At 42.6% G+C, this 24147-nt stretch overlaps 1 protein-coding gene across 1 annotated transcript in view; it reads left to right on the top strand.

Annotated features, from left to right (window-relative positions):
- Positions 1-23706, top strand: part of mmp24 (matrix metallopeptidase 24) — a 56298-nt gene extending 32592 nt beyond the window's left edge. Inside the window, exons 6-10 of the mRNA XM_068722063.1 lie at positions 1938-2099; positions 3996-4210; positions 8021-8159; positions 11017-11283; positions 14868-23706. Of these exons, the coding sequence (XP_068578164.1) occupies positions 1938-2099; positions 3996-4210; positions 8021-8159; positions 11017-11283; positions 14868-15232 (1148 nt within the window). The 3' untranslated portion in view covers positions 15233-23706. The remainder of the gene's footprint in view (positions 1-1937; positions 2100-3995; positions 4211-8020; positions 8160-11016; positions 11284-14867) is intronic.
- Positions 23707-24147: the final 441 nt, after the last annotated feature.

Genomic DNA, 24147 nt, shown 5'->3' with positions numbered 1-24147 from the left:
TCAGGAAAACAGCCTTCTGTTCTCTTTCTTCTTGTTCTGATTCATTACAATAGAAGTATATATGTTGCTATTATGGAGCTCTTCTACTGAATCCTCTCTGTTTATTTTTCTACCATCAATTGCCGTGTTTCTATTCACGTATTTAAATGTTTAAATTTGAAGAAAAACTTTGTGGAAAAATTCGAAAAAAACATCCGTTCAAAAAAAAAAAAAATTTTGGTGTTTTTTTGTTTTTGAAGAAAATGAGTTGACGCTCTAACAAACATTTAAGTCACATGACTGATCAGCTGTCAGCGTCTTCCTGGACAATACATTCGTATTGTCTTTGTCTCCAGACAACATGGACGACACTAGCTCACGTAAAAGAACTATTCAAACTTTTCCAACTAAAACAAAAGACCATTTTTTCTCTCGTGGATGGTTGGATGACCAAGGAGACCTCTACTTCTTCTTCTACTTTTTTTTTTTTTTTTTTTTACTGGCAGCTTACAGCCATGCGTATCCTACAGCGGCAACTTCTGCCCAAACTACACTGTAGCTGAGTTTAATTTGCTCCAAAACCAGTAGATTGAAGTTCCTTCTACACAGTTCACACTTCTCGTCACATCAAGTGTCTTGTTTGCAGGTGAAATCCAGCCGAGACTGAAGATACGTTCACGTACATTTAACCACATGTATGGGTCTCCGTAGACCAGATCACAAACCGGATTGGAGTCCGCCTTGGTTTTCCAGTCTAGATGGAAATCAGGGTCGGACTACTCCAGTCCAGAGGGAGGGGGTAATTCACCTGAAGCTGATTGGTTGTTTCCAATAACAGTAGACCTTTTTAAGTAGAAAACAGAGAAAACGTTCCAGTTTCTCTCTATGAATAGTAAAACGTTATACTTATACTATATGTATTTCTAAAGGTGCTCAGAAACACTACCACTTTAGTCCACAGGGACCGACAAAATCAACGCACAATGAAAGTTCCTCGCAGTAACTTTATAGTAACCGTGGACAGAAACGGATCCGGCTTCTCTGCAGACAAAGAATCGCCTTCTGACATTTTTCCAAAGCTGTCACGCAGCATGAAATGTGCATAAGGGACATTTAATTTGAAAATGCAGTTTCCTCTCCGCACGAAAAAAAGCCGCTCCCACAGCGACGCATCACGTCGTATCCAGTCGGACACTTTTCATATTCCAAAACTGTGCGGATTTGCTCGAGCGTGAGCACATTTCAAGCAGCAGCCCCCCATTATTTATACATTCACAGATTATACATTTAAAATCTGTTGGTTTTTTTTAAGTGTGAACTTGTGAATTTGACTTGGTGTGGCACTAAACACTTTTTTTAAGTAATCCCCGTCAGGCGGCGGCGGCGGCGTTTGAAGAACGTTCTCGGGCCGGACTTTAAAAAAAGCCAGAGCTTCAGATTCACCAGCTTGACAGTCGCTTCCGTTTACCAAAAAAAAAACCCCTCTTCTTTTGAAGTGAGATTCCTATTTCACCGCTGATGAGACAGACCGACTCCAGCTCACTGTCCCGGTGCGTTTGATTGCCGTGTCTTTTGGTCTCTTCTGTGGTGTGTTTGCACTGGGGAGGCTTTGTTTTGTCTCACGCGAGGAGGGAAGAGATGTTTCTTTTTAACCGAATAAAAACCAGCGGAAAGGCCTGTCAGCAGCACAAAGCGGGGCTTGTTCTCTCTCTCTCTCTCTGAAATACTCTTTTTAAAGACCGTGATGCTGTTTCTCTTCCTGACTTTCATCCCTTTTGTCTTCCTCTCTCCTTTACCTTTCTTTCCCTCTCCGTCTCCTTCTGACGGCTCTTCTTCATCCCTCTCTCTCTCTCTCTCTCTCTCTCTCTCTCTCCATCAATCTTTTTTATTCTCGTTTAACTCTGCTCTCTCTCTCTCTCTCTCTCTCTCTCTCTCTCTCTCTCTCTCTCTCTCTCCAGGTAATGACTTGTTCCTGGTGGCGGTTCATGAGTTGGGTCATGCGTTGGGTTTGGAGCACTCCAACGATCCGAGCGCCATCATGGCTCCGTTCTATCAGTACATGGATACGCACAACTTCAAACTGCCTCTGGACGACCTGCAAGGCATCCAGAAGATCTACGGTGAGGAGTCCTGCAAATGATCTATTCTGTGTCTCCTGCGTTTTTTAAGATTATAAGACACTATTTTGTTCTTTTTTTTTTTTTTGGTCTGGTGATGTTTAATCAAAATGGTTTTGGTCCAAAAAAAAAGGCTCTGATTTCTGTTTTCATGCATTTTAATGAGCAGAAATGGCAGAAATGAAGAAAGTGTTTCCTGGTTCAATTACAGTTAATAAAAACATAAATTATATAAAACACATCAGGGTGCATGTGGATCAGAAGTAGCGGGACCAGATCCCAATAAACCAGAGAGTATGTTTACGTGGAACACATTACCAGCGCTAACATTTCGATATGCTAATCTAACTTAAGAAATAAACGTTTCCATTCGGCCCATTAGCTCGTAGCATCTCTGTGCTATCGAGTAGCTTACTATGTAGTTTTCTATCTTCTGTAACTGTAGCATGATGAAAGCATGGTAGAACGAGCAAGCTAGTTAGCTCACTAGCCAACTGCTAACTAACTCCGGCCGCCAGCTATGAGCAGCTTCCTGGTCGTTGTCGTAGCTGCATCTGGTTTTCTTCGTGCTAGTTTCCGTCACACATGTTCGGTGAGTCGTGAGTTTCCTCGTATAGATTCAGCGTCGCAGAGACGTGTGACAGATTGACCTGTTAACCTTTGACCCCCTGTGCACTGTTTGATTGACATCGAACACGTAGCTGCTTCCTTCACACTGTGGATAAAAAAGCGGGTGATTCATTGCGTCATCTTTCGCAAATTTGCACATTATATATATATATATATATATATATATATGAAAGTGAAGCAGGATCCGGCTGATGAACAGTGTTCTGGTCAGTCTTTGCCTGGAAAGAGAACAAAAGCAATAGTGCGTCTTTGCACCAGAGACACTTTTGTTCCATTAGAGAAGATTTCAGTTCATTCTTTTATGTTTTCTTTAAAGTAAACAAAGAAGAGCGTCGCTGTCAGACTCCGACATAATCACGACGGCTTTCTGCTGTAATGTAGTGTTCCATGTATTAAAGACACAAAGAAGCAGGAAGAAGAAACACGTGTCGGTGAAGAATATTCCCTCATCGCATTAGATAAATCTGCTTCACATATAAAAGATAAGCTACAGTACTCAGAACATTTACTCACGTTGGTCCGGTTTGTTTTCAGGCTTTTCACAGCAGGAAGATTATCCGTTTCCTTCAGAACAAAAAAAAAAACCCATCTTCACATAAAAGGTCACGATACAAAGGTGACATTTTGCGTCGGTGTTGGAGAGGAAGCAGAATTCTTCCGCTTCACTTGTGTTCAGTGTGGATAACGAAGCCCGGTGTTATTGCATCTGCTGGGAGTTGATCTCTTTAGCCTGTCAGTGAAGGGTCGGATCTCCAAGTGACGCATGAACGTTGTTGTTCTTCAGCCTACAACGTTGGAACATTTTGGAGGATTGATGTATTTGTATATTTGAAATATTAAGTTTGAAAAGAGATATAGCTTCTTTCTGCTAATGAAGCTATTAGCTTATTAGCTTATTAGCTTATATTAGCTATTAGCTTATTAGCGTATATTAGATATTAGCTTATATTAGCTATTAGCTTATATTAGCTATTCGCTTATTAGCTTATATTAGCTATTATCTTATATTAGCTATTAGTTTATTAGCTTATATTAGCTATTAACTTATTACCTTATATTAGCTATTATCTTATATTAGCTATTAGCTTATATTAGCTATTCGCTTATTAGCTTATATTAGCTATTATCTTATATTAGCTATTAGCTTATATTAGCTATTAGCTTATTAGTTAAACAAGTTGTTGATCTTCTTGGTGATGCTGCTGAACTGAAACCAATAATACCGTGATGTATGATGATAAAACATTACATATCGATGCTCCTCACCAGGCATCCCCACCGCCATGCTGGAGCCCACCAGGCCGTTGCCCACCTTGCCTTCCCGGAGGCCGCACTCCACCTCCGAACGCAAGCACGACCGCCACTCCCGCCCGGCGCGCCCTCCCGGCGACCGCCCGGCGCTGCCTGGGAACGGCAAACCCAACATCTGCGACGGCAACTTCAACACCGTGGCCTTCTTCAGACGGGAGATGTTTGTCTTCAAGGTGAGACGCCGAAAAAAAGGACACACGTGTGTTTTGTTTTGCCGCTTCACCTCTGGAGGTATTTCAGAATGAAATCCAAGAGGAAGCTTGTGAACGAGTCGATTGTGTATTCTGCTGGATCTACTGAGGTCGTGCGGTGTAAGTGAACACAGCACCGGCGGGTGTTTCAAGAACCACAAGGACGGTTTTAGTGGCGTAAATACAGCACATCGAATACACTCTAAAACCTGATTATCAGCCACAGACGTGAAGATATTTATCTGCTATTAATAAACACAATCAGACTTCCATTTGAACCGTCAACGAACCCAAAGCCGTCTCTATAGAACCAGAACCATCATGACTAGAGAGAGAGCTAGAACATGTCTTTAGTGCAGAACAACACAGTTACAATGACATCATGAGGCACGTAGAATAAAAAGGTTTTAGTAAAATATCACAATTTAATTTTAAGCTTGCTCTTTCTAACTATAGTGGCCTTCGTCACACACGATGTGTTCAAGGACCGTCGTGAAGATGAAAATCTGACTTTTTACAGCTTGTTTATAGAAAACATGCTTTTTCTCTGCAACCCAAGTCCATATTTCCTAATTAAGATCCCAACGTGATTTCTTGTCTGAGCTTAGTGACCTCATATGAATCCTCATAACTAGGTCTAGGACCTGTCCTTCACTTAGTCGGGAGGTTAAATCGCAAGTATTGAATGCACTAAACAATAGAAGCTTGCAGACTCCAGGATGCATGTTTCTGCTAACAGTTAGCGCTCCTTCAGAGAGGACAGGACCGAGTTCTTTATGAGGTCAAACGGGGTCTCAGCCGCTGCAGACGGTGAGTCACGCGGCCGTGAGTCGCTGTAATAAAACGTGGAGACTCTGGGGGCGTTCTGGTGAACGTTAGGTGGGGATGATGCAGAGTACGAGGGACGGTCGCTCAGTGCTGCGGGTTCGATTCCCACTAAAAGAAAAACGTGGGTTTATTGAACTCTCTGTCCTTTGATCATATAGCTACAGGTATGCTTACTAACTGATTAATACTGCTCTGATATTATTGAACACTGCTTGTTTGAAATATTATACGTGTGTGTGTGTGTGTGTGTGTGTGTGTGTGTGTGTGTGACACACAGAGGGAGTTACACACTGAGGGAGAAAAATCCATTTTGATGTCTCTGATCTTTAAACTGAATGTTAGAAAAGGTCACGGATCCGTCTCGCTCTCCGTCTATCTTTTCCCTGCAGTCTGACTGTCTGTCTCTGTCTGTCTGTCTGTTTGTCTCTCTGTTTGTCTCTCTGACTGTCTCTCTGTCTGTGTCTCTCTGTAAGTTTGTCTGTCTCTCTGTCTGTCTGTCTCTCTCTGTAAGTCTGTCTGTCTGTCTCTCTCTGTAAGTCTGACTGTCTGTCTCTCTATCTGTCTCTCTGTCTGTCTGTCTCTCTGTCTGTCTGTCTGTTTGTCTGTCTGTCTCTGTGACTGTCTCTCTGTCTGTCTCTCTGTCTGTCTGTTATGTCTCTCTCACTAAAAATAATATATGATATTAACGATAAAAAGAGAAACGTTGTTCTGTTGTTGAAGTAAAAACGTGGTTTGATTGTTCAGATGAAGGGAGACAGAAAGGTGTCGTCATCGGGCTTCATGAACAGGAGGTTTGATTCCTTCTCTGTGTGTGAATGAGAGCTTTTCAAGAGCTTTGGATGAATGTGGTCCGTCTGTTGACATTTGCAACATTTATAAAGGGGCCGACAAAGCCTTCCTGAAAGCACTCATATTAGCATTTTATGAATTGCCAGATGTGGCTGAGCTCCAACCTCTGGTTCTTTAAAGTGAAGTCAGTTCTTCATGTGTTAAAGCTGCATTCTCTCTAGTGTCCACCAGGGGGCGACTCCTCTGGTTGTATAGAAGTCTAGTCTAAAATGACTCTACTTCTCTCTTGATTTATTCCCTCAGTAAACATTGTAAACATGAGTTTATGGTCTCAATCTCTAGTTTACAGTCTTCTTCAATACAGCATGATGTTCATTTAGTACATTATGCTCCATTTAGAGTCAAACAGACCATAAAGCAGGGGATGCTTGAGGGACCAGAGGAGTCGCCCCCTGGTGGACACTAGAGAGAATGCAGCTTTAACACACAAAGCTTTGACTTCACTTGTTTGAACCGGAGCCTAGAGTAAAGTGACAAAATGTCCGTTTAAATTTTAGTTTTGCACAGGACACAAACAACGGCCTCCTGGGTGAAAGTCCTGCTTCCCGCTGGACTCTCTCGCTCCTTAAACCGCGTTCAGTTGCTCTAAACGTGAACGTTAAACGCGGATCACGGACCGAGCCGCGTTGTCCTACGTTAACGGTCTTCTTCTCCGAGGTGGAGCGACGGTGCAGGAAGAGTTTAGTGCAGTAAAACGTTTAAAAAATGCATCGTCATCATCGTCATCGATCAGGAAAACGAGGCCGACTTTCTCTCCCCCTTTAGCTGTGGGACACATTGGGACATAAAGAGCAGCGAGAGCCAGTGGGCGTTTTGAAAGGAGACACTCATTATGGGATGTTTCCTCGGTGAGAGAAACTCACGGTTTTCTTATGCTGGATATGAGAAGCATTGATTTTCTTTCTTTTTTCTCTCTTTGGGTTCACACAGAAAAGCATTAGTGGCCAGCGGATGATGTCGGACCATTTGAGACTGTGTGTGTGTGTGTGTGTGTGTGTGTGTGTGTGTGTGTGTGTGTGTGTAGCACTCAGTGGGGACTCTGCTCGGCTGTGTCCCAGATTCACCGGAGCCAAATGATAATGAGCTAAGATTGATGCTCGCCTCCTCCTCCTCCTCCTCCTCCTCCTCCTCCTCCTCCTCCTCCTCTTCCTCTCCTTTTAACGCCTCCTTCCTCCTCTTCCTTTCATTTCTTCCTCCACATACATTGCGTCACCTCCCTTGTCTCTCGTCTTTGTCTCCTGTTCCTCTCGCTCGTTGTTTTTCATCTTCTTGCTCTCTCTCTCCGAAAATACACCGAAATGATGGAAGTTTATTATTGAAAAGACTGTTTTCATGTAACGGAGCTGAAATTGACACGTGTTGCTGGACTTCAGTACGAAAAACGCACGAAAAAGTGATGCGTGACAACAAAACAAACTTCTACAAGAACCCCAAAGACGAGGTTTATGCTTTCAAACTGTGTTTTAAAAGACTTCTAGTTTGTCTAAAGAGCGGTGCACGGCCTCTTCTCTCAGCTTTTTCATTTAGCAACATTTCATAGCGAGGATTGAGAGATCGCTGCAGACGGTTCACAGGGATACAGTATATGTACCGTGAATCAACGACACGGGCGCCGTAAATGTCCACTGTGTTGCAGTCGCCAACGTTGCACTTCTTCTTTGCAGATCTTTTCGGGTTGGAAGTATTGAAACGTAAATGTGTTTTTAACGTGTTTTTCATTAATGCATTCATTCAGTCTCAACACATTAAATCAGATCCTTCCTGCTGCAACACAGACTTCAGGAAATCATCAAAAATCACTTTACGGTCGTATTTCGTTGTTTGTTTAATAAATCAACTGGAGGGTGTAGTTTAACAAACTAAAGGTCTCTGATTCCAGCTTCTTAAATGTGAATATGTTCTGGTTTCTTTCCTCCTCTACGACAGGAAACATCTTTGAGTTATGGATATAAAAAGACGTTTTGAGGAAACTAATTTTTCCTAATTTTCTGCCATTTTATTTAACAAATGGACGAATCGATCCAGACCACTCAACGATGAGAACGGTTGGTTGGTTGGTTGGTTGAGGCCCTGTAGTCTCCAGTGAAGCTGAACGTCTAACTGGTTTTGTTGCAGGACCGGTGGTTCTGGCGTCTGAGGAACAACAAGGTGCAGGAGGGCTACCCCATGCAGATCGATCAGTTCTGGAAGGGCCTGCCGCCTCGCATCGACGCCGCCTACGAAAGACCGGACGGCAAATTCGTCTTCTTCAAAGGTACGAGGAGAAATCAGGAGAAGACATTTTACGTCTTTATTATCTCCGCATTAATCAATGAATCACAGCTCAGGCCTTCAGTCTCATTTATGAAGATTTTCTGATATTTTTCAAACTATGTATTTATTAGTGGCATCAATTTCAACAACTTAAATATGACTAAATATTCTAGCAGTGCGCCAACAGATGGAGGAAGGCGTGAGGAGAGAGTAACTGGTATCACACAACCTGTTTCTTTGGGATATCACAGATATCTCACCAGATGTTTCGCTTGAAGTCACAATTACTTATTTATGTTTTTGTAAAGTCGTGACGCCTATCATCGACTCAAGCTGTCACAAACCTCGCTGTGGTTGATTAGTCATGAATGATTCAAAGTTACTGTGAGGAACTTTTACCTGGTCCTGAAACCAGTCTCAGTGTAGTCCTGGTCCTTTATATGAACCGGTCTCAGTGTAGTCCTGATCCTCTATCAGACCTCCATCAGTACAGAGACCATCAGAGAGAAGATGGTCTATTTCTATAGAGTTATTTTTAAAGCTCGTCATCGGAGCCACCGGGTCGGATTCTGGTGAAACCGGATGAACTCATGCAGGTTCACCAGAAACTCCTTCAGCTCAGACTCCAGCAGAGACCTGGTCCACCGTGGACAGACCCAGATTCTCCACAGAGACTGGTTCACCGTGGACAGACCCGGATCCTCCAGCAGAGACCTGGTCCACCGTGGACAGACCCAGATCCTCCACAGAGACTGGTTCACCGTGGACAGACCCGGATCCTCCAGCAGAGACCTGGTCCACCGTGGACAGACCCAGATCCTCCAGTAGAGACCGGACCACTGTGGACAGACCCAGATCCTCCAGCAGAGACCTGGTCCACTGTGGACAGACCAAGATCCTCCAGGAGAGACCGGTCCACCGTGGACAGACCCAGATCCTCCAGCAGAGACCGGTTCACCGTGGACAGACCTCAGATCCTCCAGGAGAGACCAGTCCACCGTGGACAGACCTCAGATCCTCCAGCAGAGACCGGTCCACCGTGGACAGACCTCAGATCCTCCAGCAGAGACCGGTCCACCGTGGACAGACCTCAGATCCTCCAGCAGAGACCGGTCCACCGTGGACAGACCCAGGTCCTCCAGCAGAGACCGGTCCACCGTGGACAGACCTCAGATCCTCCAGGAGAGACCGGTCCACCATGGACAGACCCAGAACAGGAGATCAGGAGGGAGGAGGAGAGCTCAGCTCCCGGCAGCAGCAGCAGCGTCTCCTCCTCCTCCTCCTCCTCCTCCTCCTCCTCCTCCTCCTCCTCCAGGAGCAGAGCTTCTCCTCTCTGGGAGCCAACACCGACACCAGGCTGCTGGAGAACTGGGAGAACCAGAACCAGGACTGAGAGGAGCAGACTGTCAGACCCTGCTGCAGTAGAATGAGAGGTTTTCTAAAGGGACTCTGGTGCTCAGAGACACTACCGCTCTAGTCCACAGGGACCAACAGAACCAACAGATAAAAGTTCCTGGCAGTAACTTTATTTCATTCACCATTAAAAAGTGACTGTGTGTCAGTTTAATGTCTTTCACAGATAAAAGCCCGTCAGTTTGGCTGAATGTGGAGTTTTTCTTCGCAAAGCAGCTCTGAAAATCAGCCGAAGTCTGGGGAAAAAAAAACAACTTTTCTCAAACAAAATCTCCGTCCACCATCTGCTCCAGTGTTATTAGACCCCCGTCCTGCTCTCTACGTTCCCTCCTCCTCCTAAAAACATATATTTAATAAACTGTGAAATAGAGAATGGCAATGCAGCGCGGAGCACCGGGCCTGAAGTAATAGAATGTTAGTCTGTGAAACCTCCCTCATCCCCTCACTGTGGACTCACTCCTCTCTCTCTCTTTCTCTCTCTCTCTCTCTCTCTCTCTCTCTCTCTCTCTCTCTCTCTCTCTGCTTCCATCTCTGTCTCACTCTTTCTAACTTTCTCTGTATCACACACACACACACACACACACACACACACACACACACACACACATCTGATGGAGTGTCCTGCTATCGCGGCCAGCCAGGAGCAGATATTAATAGCTTTGCTCTCTCAGCTGCCGAGTCTTTCTCTCTCTCTCACACACACACACACACACACACACACACACACACACACACACACACACACACACACACACACACACAATGACACAGCTCAACCAGGCTGTAACACACACACACACACACACACACACACTTCGGAGCCCGCCCTGTCTTGTAATACCACTTGAAGCCTGGAGAGGCGATAGAGAGTCATTTTAGCATCTCTTTTGTTTTGATCTTATTGTCTTTGCCTCCTTAAGGCATCGTGATGATAAAAGCATATTCTCCATCAGTAACATGAACAGATTGTTCCAAAAACGTTACAGCGGAGTCCGGCTGCATTCCATTTGTGGAGGAAAGCGATTTGGTGTGTTTGTTTCGTCTTCATTGCTCCCATGTGCTCTTCATATTTGGGAGGATGAGAACAGTTTGAAGATGTAATCGTCCTGTAAAAGAGCCTTTATAGAGACGTTGTGTGATTTATTTATTTTTTAATCTCTCTTTATGTTTTCCCACATCTATCCTCTGAACAACATGTTCAACAAAGCTGCAGACGAGCTGTTTAATCTGCATCCTGTCCTCAGTGAAGTAGAAAGCAGCTGTTGTTGTTTTTTTTAAAAGAATAATACGATTTATTTCTTGCGGTTATGTTTATGTTTCGAACACTTTTAAGGAGGTTGTATCTTCATCTCTGTTTGAGAAGATTGTCAGATAGATCTGTATTATAATTAAAGTGCTGACTCGTCTCTTCCCCCCCCCCCCCCCCCCCCCCCCCCGTCCTCCAGGCGACAAGTACTGGGTGTTTAAGGAGGTGACGGCCGAGCCGGGTTACCCCCACAGCCTGGTGGAGCTGGGCAGCTGCCTGCCCAAAGACGGCATCGACACGGCGCTGCGCTGGGAGCCCGTGGGGAAGACCTACTTCTTCAAAGGGGACCAGTACTGGCGCTACAACGAAGAGAAGCGCACGGCGGACCCAGAGTACCCCAAACCCATCACCGTGTGGAAGGGGATACCGGACGCACCGCAGGGGGCCTTCATCAGCAGGGAGGGATGTGAGTGTTCGGTCTGCATGTCTACGGCGCTCTGGCTTCCTCAAGACGACCAACCGTAGCGTCAATAAATGGAATAAAAGAACGTGTTAAAGCTGCGTTCTCTCTAGTGTCCAGCAGGGGGCGACTCCTCTGGTTGTATAGAAGTCTAGTCTAAAATGACTCTACTTCTCTCTTGATTTATTCCCTCAGTAAACATTGTAAACATGAGTTTATGGTCTCAATCTCTAGTTTACAGTCTTCTTCAATACAGCATGATGTTCATTTAGTACATTATGCTCCATTTAGAGTCAGACAGACCATAAAGCAGGGGATGCTTTAGGGGCGGGGCTACACAGTGATTGACAGGTCTCTACCAGAGACGTATACAGCGTCTCTACGTCACTCCTCCTCAGTCCAAATATGGTCACCTCCTGTTCATTGGTTGCGAATGCAAAGTTTGAAGACACTTTCCGCATCGTTCACATGCAGATCACACGTTCTCCTTTGTCGGTCGGTCGGTTAACCGGTCGTTTGTGGAATCTGTCGCTCCGCCTCTTTCCGACTCATTTTGTTCACGCTGAACTTCTTCTTCTTCTCTTGACACACAGTGTTTTTCCTCCAGAAGCGAAGGCGTCAGACTCACAAATGCGCTCTTATCTGCCGGGAGAAAAGCTCCCATCATCACTTCCACTTGTCGAGTCGTGACCCGCGTGACCCTGTGGCTGCCTCAGAGGGAGTGTGTGTGTGTGTGTGTGTGTGTGTGTGTGTGTGTGTGTGTGTGTGTGTGTGTGTGTGTGATCCGAGGCGGTGACATGTTCGGTCGGGCATGGTGTCTTGGTGTTAGATGAGACGTTGTCCTGCAGGGACGTCAGAAGCAACAGACAAATGTGTTTGTGTTTGTTTCCTTCTGGCTGTTTGGAGGTGATGGAGCAGACAAAAAGGACGTCTTCAGAAGAAAACTGAGTGAGATATGAGTGTGTGTGTGTGTGTGTGTGTGTGTGTGTGTGTGTGTGTGTGTGTGTGTGTGTGAGTGTTTCCTGACGCGTCATTGTTGTGGTTCTCTGCCATCCGTAGTTCAGTTCAGATGTACTTTTAATAACCTCTCAGCTGTCGAGGTTGTAGTATTTAGTTTAGTATATTTTAGTCTGAAAGGTATCTGAGTTCTGACTCGCGCTCCAATTCATTTTAAGGGTTTATTATAGATGTATCATAACGTGACGGCAGGTGGTTTCCATCCACAATACGTCTACCAACCTGACGTTCCAATAAACACACAAATGTGTTTAAAAAATGTAAAAATGTGTAAACCACTTTACAGAATCACAAACAGTTTTATCTACAGGTACGTTACACATACGAGGAATGTGGCTTGGTGATTGGTGCGTGACAATAAACATTACAGTGCAATAGTAAAAAAACATAAATTCAGAATTGAAAATATGAATATTTACAATAAAATATGATAATCAAACAAATAAAGAATACGTTCTGTTCCAACCCTACTTTTCCAATGCGCACTGAAAAACGGCGCGTTACGGCACGACTGCCTGTTGTAAATAACAAAACGTCTAGAACTACAAACAGCATACATACTAAATATTCATACTCAAACTAAAACTGTGATACAAAATGAAATGACACCAGGAGTTAATATGCAATGCCAACGTAAACAATTTTACCCAATAATTAGTTCTTATAGAGGTGTTATAGTTACAGATTTCAGTTTTAAATAAAAAATGACGACTCTGATTCATAAAAACAGATTATTTATTGAAGAATAAATGCGAACGATCATGAATCAACTGTACAAATTGTATTATTTATTAGCGGTTATCAACTAACAACAAAGATTACGATTATTGTCCGTTTTAATCTTCATTCAACGAACATGAATCTGGATATTGTTGAGCCCTTGAATGAATAAAATGAAGCATAGAAGCAGTGACCTGCTGATATTTCATATAATACTAGTATTATCTAACACGTACATGCGCTTACTTTAGCTTGTCAGCACATCTGCCTGTATGTGTGAGACTGAGGCTGAATCACTTCATGTTTTTCTCCCCCTCCCTCCCCCATATCTCTCTCTCTCTCTCTCTCTCTCTCTCTCTCTCACATACTCTCCCAGCTACAGTGTCTGTCTCACAGGCGTTACATAATATTGCCCTTCAATAAAAGCAGCCGGTGCTGGGACTGAAGCGCTGTAGCTGCCTATAACCACCGTGTCACAATAGAACCGTTATTGCCTCTAATGAGATTCTGTGTCACAGGGATCTTACCAGAGAGACGGAGCCGAGGACACTGATGGCTGTTTTGTTCTCCAGTTGAAGAGGAAGCTTTTCTTACAGACTGTTTGTCTCTTCAGCGGGAGCTTTTATGGAAACAGTTTGCTGGTCGTAGTTGCGTGATATTTCGTGATTTTGAGGCTCGAAAACCAAACACAAAGGTTTTGAGGAGTTGCGTAGCTGAATCTGTAAGTTGGTTGTTGAGGTGGTGTTGTGGAATCTTTGAGTGGCTGGAAATCTGGTGTTTTCACATAAAACGTGAAAGACAACTTTTTTGCGCGGTGCAATTATATAAAAAGTCAATGCAAAGACACAACTAGACAATCGCGATTGTGTAGTAGCCACAGAATGCAATCTGTTGGTTTCGTGTACGGGGACGTGAGTGGCCTGGGTTTTCTTTGTGTCGCACTGAAGACATTATGTTAAAAACAAGAGTTAGGTTTAAGCAACAAAACCACCAACAGTTAGCTTTAGACAACAAAACCGCCAACAATTAGCTTTAGACAACAAAACCGCCAACAGTTAGCTTTAGACAACAAAACCACCAACAGTTAGCTTTAGACAACTAAACCACCAACAGTTAGCTTTAGACAACTAAACCACCAACAGTTAGCTTTAGACAACTAAACCACCAACAGTTAGGTTTAGACAACAAAACCACCAACAGTTAGCTTTAGGCAACTAAACCACCAACAGTTAGCTTTAGACAACAAAACCACCAACAGTTAGCTTTAGACAACTAAACCACCAACAGTTAGCTTTAGACAACTAAACCACCAACAGTTAGGTTTAGACAACAAAACCACCAACAGTTAGCTTTAGGCAACTAAACCACCAACAGTTAGCTTTAGACAACAAAACCACCAACAGTTAGCTTTAGACAACTAAACCACCAACAGTTAGCTTTAGACAACAAAACAACCAACAGTTAGGTTTAGACAACTAAACCACCAACAGTTACTGTACTGCATGTCGAAATGTTATTAAGCGAAACACTCAACCCCAAGTTGCTCTGCGAGCGCTTTTCTGCAGCCGACTCCTACTTAAAAGCTCAGGATTTATATTTTTACAACGCGATTCTTCTGAAAGTCCATGAATGATGATACTGACTTGTTATTAATTCATGTTAAGCTGCTTCTTTCTGCTTGATTTCTCATCCAGCTGTATGTTAAATGCTTAAACATTTTTAAACCCTTATGTCTCCCTCACAAAACTCAACCCACTAATTTCCCGTTTCTGTTCTCTGTCCTCCTCTTACCTCCTACCCACCTTCCTTTCTTTCCTCCTCCCTTACCCTGTCACCCCCTCCCCCGTCTTCAGACTACACGTACTTCTACAAGGGGAAGGAGTACTGGAAGTTCGACAACCAGAAGCTGACGGTGGAACCCGGATACCCCAAGTCCATCTTGCGCGACTGGATGGGCTGCGACCAGTCCGACATGGAGCGCTCCGGCAGCAAGGGGAACCGCGGCGACCGCCAGCTGCCCCTGGACGACGTGGACATCATGGTGACCATCAACGACGTCCCGACGACCGTCAACGCTATCGCCGTGGTGATCCCCTGCATTCTGTCACTGTGCATCCTGGTGCTGGTGTACACGATATTTCAGTTCAAAAACAAAGGTGTGCAGCAGAGCACCATGACGCAGCACTACTACAAATACCCTGTTCAGGAGTGGGTATGACAGGCAACTGTGCTTTGAAGGAGTCAGAGTTCATTGGATTGAAGGGGGTCAAGCAGTCGGCATACTGTAAGATAGCTTATGTTGGCCAATGGCCAATGACCAAAAAAAAAAAAGCTATGGAAAGTCAATGCTGGAAGACGCTTCTTGTGCTCGCTAGTGATAAAAGAGCGGACGCTGAACATGCTCTGCAGGAGTAGATTTAGACGTTGGATCAGAGTGTGTGTGAGGAATTCGTTCCACTTCAGTCCACAACAGCAAGGATGCTGGTTTAGTCTTTTATCGTTTGTTACCGGGCAAAGATGCATAAAAACAAGCGTGGCTGAGGACAGCTAGAACAAGTCTGCAAAGACTCCAGGAGGATGTGATTGGCTGAGGTAGATAACGCACCTGATCTGTCTACAACTTCTCTGGCTCAAAGGATCTTATGAGCGACACTGAACCTTGCCTATTTCTTCTGGGACCTACAGCACGACTCTCCTTCTCAGTGAAAATAAAAAGAAAGAATATGCTCCTCAAAGCCAAACTCCACCTCCAAGTTTGTTCGAACACAACTTGTACACGTGAACTACTTCTAATATTAAGTCAGATGAAAAAAAAAAGATTTAAAATATCAAATTTGAAGATAAAATATAGGTAGAAAGGCCATAACAAAAAGAAAAAAAAACAGGGATCTCGCCGTGGATCTCTGAATTTAATTTAATTTATTTATACTTGTATGAAGCTGTAAAACTGTCAAGAGGACCTTTTTCTCTTCTTTTTTTTTACCACACACAACAAAAAACATCTTCATCACCATTAACTCTGACCGTTGTCAACTTACAACTCCCCTGTTTTCATTTACACTGCTTGGACTTCTGGGTTTTGGCGGCTGTAGAATATCTGGTCGTCAGCATATAATGATAGATTTCAGATGAATGATCGTTAAACATCCTTCTCTCTGTCACAACAGGCCTAACACAGATTTAACAAGCTGCACACAACCAGGGCTCTTAATTATCAAACTTATTCAGACTGAAAGATGACAAAAAAATGTTTTACTTTTACTCCAACTGACAAACTTCAAAATAAAAGCTTTTGATATTTTTAGTGATTGTACAAAATATTATGATGAGTAATACATTGAGTGTAATTCAGGGATTTTATTTGAACATTTGATCCGATGTTTCACCACTTTGTCTCTTTTTGGCATGTAGCAGTGGTGTAAACAACAACAACATAACTATTATTGACAATTTCCTATTAATTCATCCCGCTTTAAATACTTTATATTTACACAACTGATGTTAATCATGTTAATTCATACTTGAGATATCAAGGATTTCACACAAAAAGAATGATCCTTTTGAATATTTTAAATTTCATCTGTCTTTTAAAGATATGTTTGTTAACTACAAACATATCTTTTCTTTTTTTTAGGAAAGAACAATATCACAGATGTAGCATAAATTTTCAAGTCTGATTGGCTCTTCCTGCTATGGAAGAGTATTAGGGCCGGACATAAGGGGAAAAATGAGAAGGAAGATTTCTTTATAAATTGTGCATTTCGAGAATAAAGTCGAAACGTCAAGAATTAAGGTCAGATTTTCAGACTATGCGCTAACGTAGTAGTTTGATTTATTTAAGAGTTTATTCTCGCAGTTTTGTCTTCATTTTTTAAATGTATCCCAACATTTTTTACTTTATTGTTAAATAATACTGCTACTTTATTCTTAAACTCTAAAAAAAGATATACTGAAAGTTCAATCTTATTTTTGGCATTTCAACTTTATTCTCGAAGTCCCCCCCCCCACCTGGCCCTAGTACTCTTCGGTATCCTGCTCTGAACATGCATGTGATTAATCACTTGAGAGCGTCTCTTAAATGTCACTCCAACACTTCACTGTAATCTGCTTGATAAATGTGTCCAAACACTCACACTCAGCAAAGAACTTTTGTAATCCACGATTGGGTCTTAAGTGTAATTCTTAGAAGTTTGATAAATACGGGTCCTGAGCTGAACGAGTTAGTTTAGTTTGTTCCTTGAGTCCGTCTTTATCCTCCTTAAAAGGACGGGGAGGTTTGGACTACAGGGAGACGGAGGCAAAGGACAGGGGGGATGCACAGAGGATACATGTCGGTCTGTATTAGTATGCCGTCTGCGGAGCGGCGACATCGACCGATTTTAATGAAGTACTTCTGTTCACAAAGCTGTAATAGCGGCTACTCGCCCTCCACATCCCTGGCTTTAAGCCCACTGTCCTCCCTCTTTTGTCTCTTCTCCCCGTCCATCTGGCCTCTCCTCCCTCAGTTGGTCCGTCCTCTCCGACCATTCAATCTTTCCCCCTTTTACCTTCTCCGTCCATCTGTGCCGCCCTCCTCCTTTACTAACCTTGTCTTTTTATTTACGTCCTTTGAGGTCCAGCATCTCACAATTTCTTCATCAACACACCATCTCTATCCAGTTTGCTTAACACTGCAAGTTGCTCAATTTAGTCATACTGTCATTAGGATTTAATAAGTGCTTTCATTGTTGGTTAACAATTTGTCTGCAATTTTGTCAAAAAAAGTGCCGGCATTTTTTGTCCTCTTTGGCTCTGAATTGTGAAACTTTTACTCCTCAGAGGGATTTTTTTCGACACATTTTAAACACACCTTGTGTTACTTTTTGTGCACAAAGGTACGTTAGCTGTGTGGCAACATGTTTCGCTTTTGACGAATTGTGCTGAAACTTGAGCTAAAATGTGTTTGAGGATTTTCTCCAAGTGACTTGTAGGCTGTGTGAGTTTCTATGAGGCAAGAAGTAAGATTTAAGTCAATTTAGAGTACAACAACCTGCAAAAGGAAAGAGTTTTCACACAATGTCTGAGTAGTTTCTGCGAGGTTAGGATGTTTTAAACAGCTGCCATTTTGGGACGCCAACATGTAAAGTTTCTATGTTCCCCTTTGATGAAAATATGTATCCAATCGGTCGTGTAGACGGCACCCAAAAAAACCCGGTAGATTTGAGTCACCTTATGTAACACTCGTCTCCTCACCAGTTCTATTTAAATGCACCAGCTGCTCGTTTAAATGTCATCAACTCCAATGTGATGGTTCACTCAGAGGCCAGTCGGCTCCCCGGAGGGGGTTTGGAGTCCCCCATCCATGACCTCCCACCCCGGGCTAGAAATCACTGTTGCAGGGTGAGTTGGGAAATCCTGGCTGAGTCATTGTCAGTGTGAATCTCTTTGGGTTGAGAAGAGATGAAGAACTACTAATTATACTATTCGTACACTCTTAGAAATAAAGGTGCTGACTGAGACCATATAGGGTTCTTTGGATTGTCCTCACAGGAGAATCCTTTTTGTAAAGGTTCAACCTGGAACCCTTTCAGATGGTTCTACCTAGAACCCAACATAGAGGGTTATACCTAGAACCATCTGGGAAAGGTTCCACCTAGAACCCCCTATGAGAGGTTCTACAGAGGACCCATCTACGGTGTAATGGTTCCACCCATAACCTTCTCTAAACGGTTCTATCGAGAACCTTTCCACCTTCTAAGGCCCCCGATCACACCGAGGCGCGTCGCAACAGCCACAACCGATTCATAAACGCTCCTTTGGCAAAGCGAGTCGGGCAAAACCAGGCGATCAAATTCAAACAACGGGAGAAAATCTGAATTCAATGCAGACATCGAGCTCTTGCTGTTGTTCTGTTCTTGAATTACTTGCTTAAAAATTGATAATATCAACATTTCGTCTATATATATTTGCCTTTGTCCATTTAAAACCGCAAGAGAGGAGCGCTCGCCAGACGCAAAAGAAAAGAAAGTGCTGAAGGTGAACAATGGTTTTGCAGTTGACGCGTTTATAGCGACGCGACTCGGTGTGATCGAGGCCTAAGGGTTCTACCAAGGAACATCTAGAACCCACCCAAGAGGGGTCATAGTCACAGTTTCAACTAACATGGACACCATTGGCTGCAACACTCGGGGTTCCCAATCAAGGTTTTGTTTTTGTTTTGCTTTTTAAGAGGAGGGCGATCAAAGTTATAATACACAGTAAGATGAATCATTGCTGTCCAAACCCAAGGGTCCAGTTCAAGTCTTAAACTACCATTTCAGAGTCGTAAACTGGTCTTATAGCAATTGACTACATTACCCATTGGTTGTTCTCCACCATGACCATGATTTAGTTTAGCTTGGGCAATTTGAGGACCCATGTTTTGAACAATTGTTGAAGAACTCTTTCTCCCAAAAATAGTTGGTTAAAAAGGGTTCTTAATGGAACCCCTAGTCTTATAAGGAACCCTTTTCTTCAAAATAGGATTTTTCTGCGTACAACCTCATTCCTTCTGGTAGAACCCTTTTGGAACCCTTATTTCTAAGAGTACACCCACACACGAATAATGCAGCAGCCAGCATGTCTTTCCTCATCCTTCTCAAGGCCACTTTACATTTAAAAGAGTACTGATGTCTGCCCCTGTACACCCCCATCCCTCTCTCTCTCTCCCTCTCTCTCTCTCTCTCCCTCCGTCTCCCTCCCCCCCTCGTTCTTGTTCTCATTCGCTCAGCTTTGTACCTTGCTCACCGAGCTCTCTGTCCCGCAGTAATTGAATGTGTTCTTGCCGCATATCCGTGCAATTACTCGCTGCTGTCGAGAGCAATTCAGCACACGCAGCAACGTTCAGCACAAATCGATGCCGTTCAATATCCCTTACGGCGCTGTTTGGACTCGGCAGGACAGAAAACGCACGTTTGTTCCTTGAGGGTGTACAAAAGAGGAAGACGTTCAGCTTCTTTTACCTTTAAGCTGTGTGAGGAAACATGAATGTCTAGAAAATTGCCTATTGGACCAAACCTTTCTTTCTCTTTGTGTTTTGTTCAAAGAAAAAATATAACATCTGAGCAAAAGTTAAGTCTATAAAACAGAAAAATTGCATTCCAAAAGGAGGGTTTTCATACATCTATCTGCCGATTACTTTCTTGATTAATCAATTCATAATATTTTATGAGATTGTCAGAGCGCTTCAAATGACTTTGTTATGTTTTTCAACCAACAGCCCAAAGAGAGTCCGTTTATTCAGTTTATGTGTTCGCCGGTGGAACATATGTACGAACAAAATGTATTGAATCTTATAACTGAAGTCACTATTTTAAATGTATAATTTAATTTTTGGAAAGAAACCTTTGAATGAAGATTAACTCAACCTGTATCATTCATGAGTTTACCATCGGATCATGACACTGAGTACTGTCGACGGTAGTAGTTTAAAAAGACTGTTTATCTTGATATATCACTGTGTTATGTTTTAATTTGTAGATTGTCTTCCTTATTTTTCTGGAAGAAACACTCTTAAAAAAAACACTTCAGGTTTTCTGCTTTTGTGCACTTCTTAGATGGGTTTCCGTCCCACTTCAACATGTAATAATAACGATATCTCCTAGTTCACCTCACTCATTGTTGTTCTTGGTGCTCATTTACGACAAGAGGTGTAGCTGTTGTGGCTGAAAATAACAGACAGGATTATTAATAACTTCAGTGTTGCTATCAGGTACTTAAAACCACCATCCATCTCCTTTTATGTTGCAAGCCGCTGAGTCGCTGCACCGATGCAATCGGGGATTAAGTGCCTTGCTTCACGGCACTTCAGCGGGTAGATGTTGATGGGAGAGAAGAGTGCTTCTCGTGCAGATTTCTACGACGCTTTTTTTAGGGCGTTAAAGCCGGCGACTCTCTGGTTGGTTGCGTGATTTTTTTTATTTTTTTTTAACCGTTTAGGCTCCTGCCGCCCTGATGTTTGTATGACGACGAATGACTCCTGTTCTCACATCATCTTCATCAGGTTACAGTGGGGTTTTTATTGAAGACGCTTCGTGGAGGTTGTTGAGTGCAGTAATTAAAGCGAGAGGGAAATATGTTGACTTTTAACAAAGGAGGGTGGTGTGCAGGTAAAACGCTCTTTTCCACCATGTTTTATCAAAAAAAAGAAAAAAGACACATTTAAATACATTTAACTGTGTTCAGAGACACCACCCTCCTTTAACTATGTATATATTTACTGAGATTTACAGAAGAATAGCAGTTTACAACAGTACGGTGTATTTCAGCAGATGTCTGTTTGTGGAAATGGAAGAAAGGTACTTGAAGAAAACATACTGTCGTGATTTATTGTCGCTTATTCATATTACTTATGGAACACGCATTAAAGACAAAATATATGTACATGAGGTTTTTTTTTAGCCTATGTGGTGGACGCTGTCTGTCCAACCGCTCCTCTATTTGAAACTTATTTATTCAACTGTACTTGTCTCAGAGGGCAAAGGGTCCTCTGAAGATTTGCCTCTTTGATGGTTCTTGTATGCAGACCTGGGACAAACTGCCACATGTGTTGGATTCGTCCGTCTCCGCGTCCACACCTGCCACCACTTGATCCTCGTCTTTCTCAATGTCGCCATGTGTGCGTCCGTCATGCAAGCATTACTTTCAATTCAAGAGATTAACAAAGGAGCTTTGTTTCCACTGTGGCGGGCAGATATGTCGAGGGGATGTTCTCGGTGGGGTCTTCACCTCGGGGGGGCCTTTTGTCCCAGGTCTGGTGGTGGTCTGGTGGCTTTGGACAACAGTGAGTTGCCTTTAAAGGTAGACTTAGTAATCACGTATCGCCACTCCTCAAACCGGGGGGGCCCCTTTGCCAAAGATGGTACATCTGCATTACGGTAAACTCAGAAAACTATTCCACACCTTCAGTCCATCGCTTCAATCACAACACAATTATGCAGACTTGTCTTTAAGTTATAGAAAACATGTATTAGTTTCTAAATAATTAACATATATGTAATTTTCAAAAGTGTATAAGGACTAACTCGGAAAAGGGACAGTGTTCAGTTGGTAGACTTTCAGCTAATTCTGATTAATTGGTGCCATAACTTTCTTTTACCAAAGTAACTGGATTTTACACAATGCACTTCAGGTCTTTCTGCATGGTTTTGATAAAAGGGGAGCATATTGTCTAACAAACATAGTTTTGTTCCCCATCACTTCCATTAAAAGAGTCGACAATTAGGAAACGGAGGAATGATTACAGCAAGCAGAACCTTTTTTTTTACTTAAAAATGTATTATAGAACCTGAAAAATAAAAGAAAATGTTAGTTATCAAAAATTACAGATATGTTTGATATCAGTCTTGTTTAAAAAAATCATGAAGGTCGGATGAGTCATTCTGCATAAAATTAGCAAAGTGCTTGTGTGTATTTTTGGATCAATGGGCCTTCAGAACAATGGGAGTTTGTTTTTGGGATAACATAATAAATGGGCATTTGGTCCAATGTGACATTTTCCGCAGTATTGGGATTTTGGCATATTGGGTCGTCCCAGTTTAGTTTTGGTTTCAGGACACGAATAGCGGCCTCCCGGGTGAAAGTCCTGTGTTTGTTTGACCCATTCACCCCCAATCCCCCTCATTTTTAACATGTTTTCCTGGTGACTGGGCTGAGTTCACCAACCTAAGGTTGAGTTAGCCTTCTTTAATGTGCATTCTACCAGTTGCTTTGGTAAACTAAATCCCAAACAATGAATGGCATACAAAAAAATACAAACTGAACACCAGTTTCTGTAAACAGTTTAACATTTACCACTCACTCTGTAAGTCCACCCACTGAGTTAAAGCTGATATTTCCTGGTTTTATAACTAAAATCACATTTCACCACTTTTCAGTGAATCGGAAACTCATCTCTGGCAAACGTTGCTATGAGTTTGGAGTGTGGCTTCATGTGTCTACGTCTTCCTTTAACTTGCCTGTTGTTGCCTTTAGTTTCTAATGTTCTCTTTTCTTAAAAAAAAAAATATATATACGTAGATGAATAAAAACATATCAAAGGTAGTCTGGGCAGACTTTTTGAAGTAACAAGATATATTGATATTGATTGGATAATATCACTACTACTACTACTACTACTACTTCTAGGGAGATTTTAACAGATATAGCTTTAAGAGAGATTCATTTCAGTTCATTTTCTTATAAAGAAAATGAAAGGTTTTCTGTAAATACCTTATTACTATTGTTTGGTTTTGGGTTTTTTGACTAAATGGGTTGATTATAAAATCAAAAAGAAAAAAATCTGAAGTTGGCTCACTTCTTTACATGCAAGTTGATGCACCATTTTGTTTGAGGATTGTTTTTTTATAGAGTCATCACGTAGTCCTCTCCAGTCGGATAGCTCGTGTAAATATGAAGACCAACAAAAGCTTTTGAAAGGTTTTGTATTTTTATTTGTCTCTTATTTAAGATGAAAGTCATCATCCTTTGCACATAATGTTATACCATTATTATGACAATGCTTATATTGGATAGGCATGTTTACGTTTAAGATTATTACCAGTTTTATTTCTGATGAGATTATTTAAAATGCTACCGGAGCAGAGATGATTTTTTTTTCTATGTTTGGTTTGGTTTTACTGTCCCACGCGAATTATATATCAATAACACCATGTTCTGTTAACAATGAAATGTCAATAAAAGTGAAAACTTCATTGTCTAACTTTGTTGTTTGTAATACTGGCTCGTGGATTTTTTTTGGGGGGTTTTCAGTGATATCCACATCTGTTCACTTTGAATTCCCTCTTGAATCTTCGGGCAGTCATAGCCTTCTTCCAATTCGGCCTCTTTCTACAAGGCATCTGTCCGTCGGGGCTGACGGTGGATTGGACAGTCGCTATGGCAGTTGGAGCAGACAAATGGAGAGGGGCGTGGGAAAGAAATGGAGGTTTTTGCTCACATTTTTCCCTTCTGGCTCTTCTCCTGCAGCAAGAAGGTGCGCCTCTCCTCAGCACGACGAGTTCCTGCAACAACAATATGCCTCCAAACGGTCATCGGCGGATTCCTCACTGTTGTTGGGGTCGAACCCTGACAGCTTCAGACATCCTCAAAGCGCAGGCACGGGCAACCAGCAGGTCT

The sequence above is a fragment of the Cebidichthys violaceus genome, unplaced genomic scaffold, assembly GCF_023349555.1.
Source record: "Cebidichthys violaceus isolate CVI_PGR_0920_01 unplaced genomic scaffold, fCebVio1.0.p SCAF_29, whole genome shotgun sequence".
In the NCBI taxonomy this organism is placed as follows: domain Eukaryota; kingdom Metazoa; phylum Chordata; class Actinopteri; order Perciformes; family Stichaeidae; genus Cebidichthys; species Cebidichthys violaceus.
Note: the sequence above shows the minus strand (reverse complement) of the source record. Positions and strands in the feature narration are given on the sequence as shown.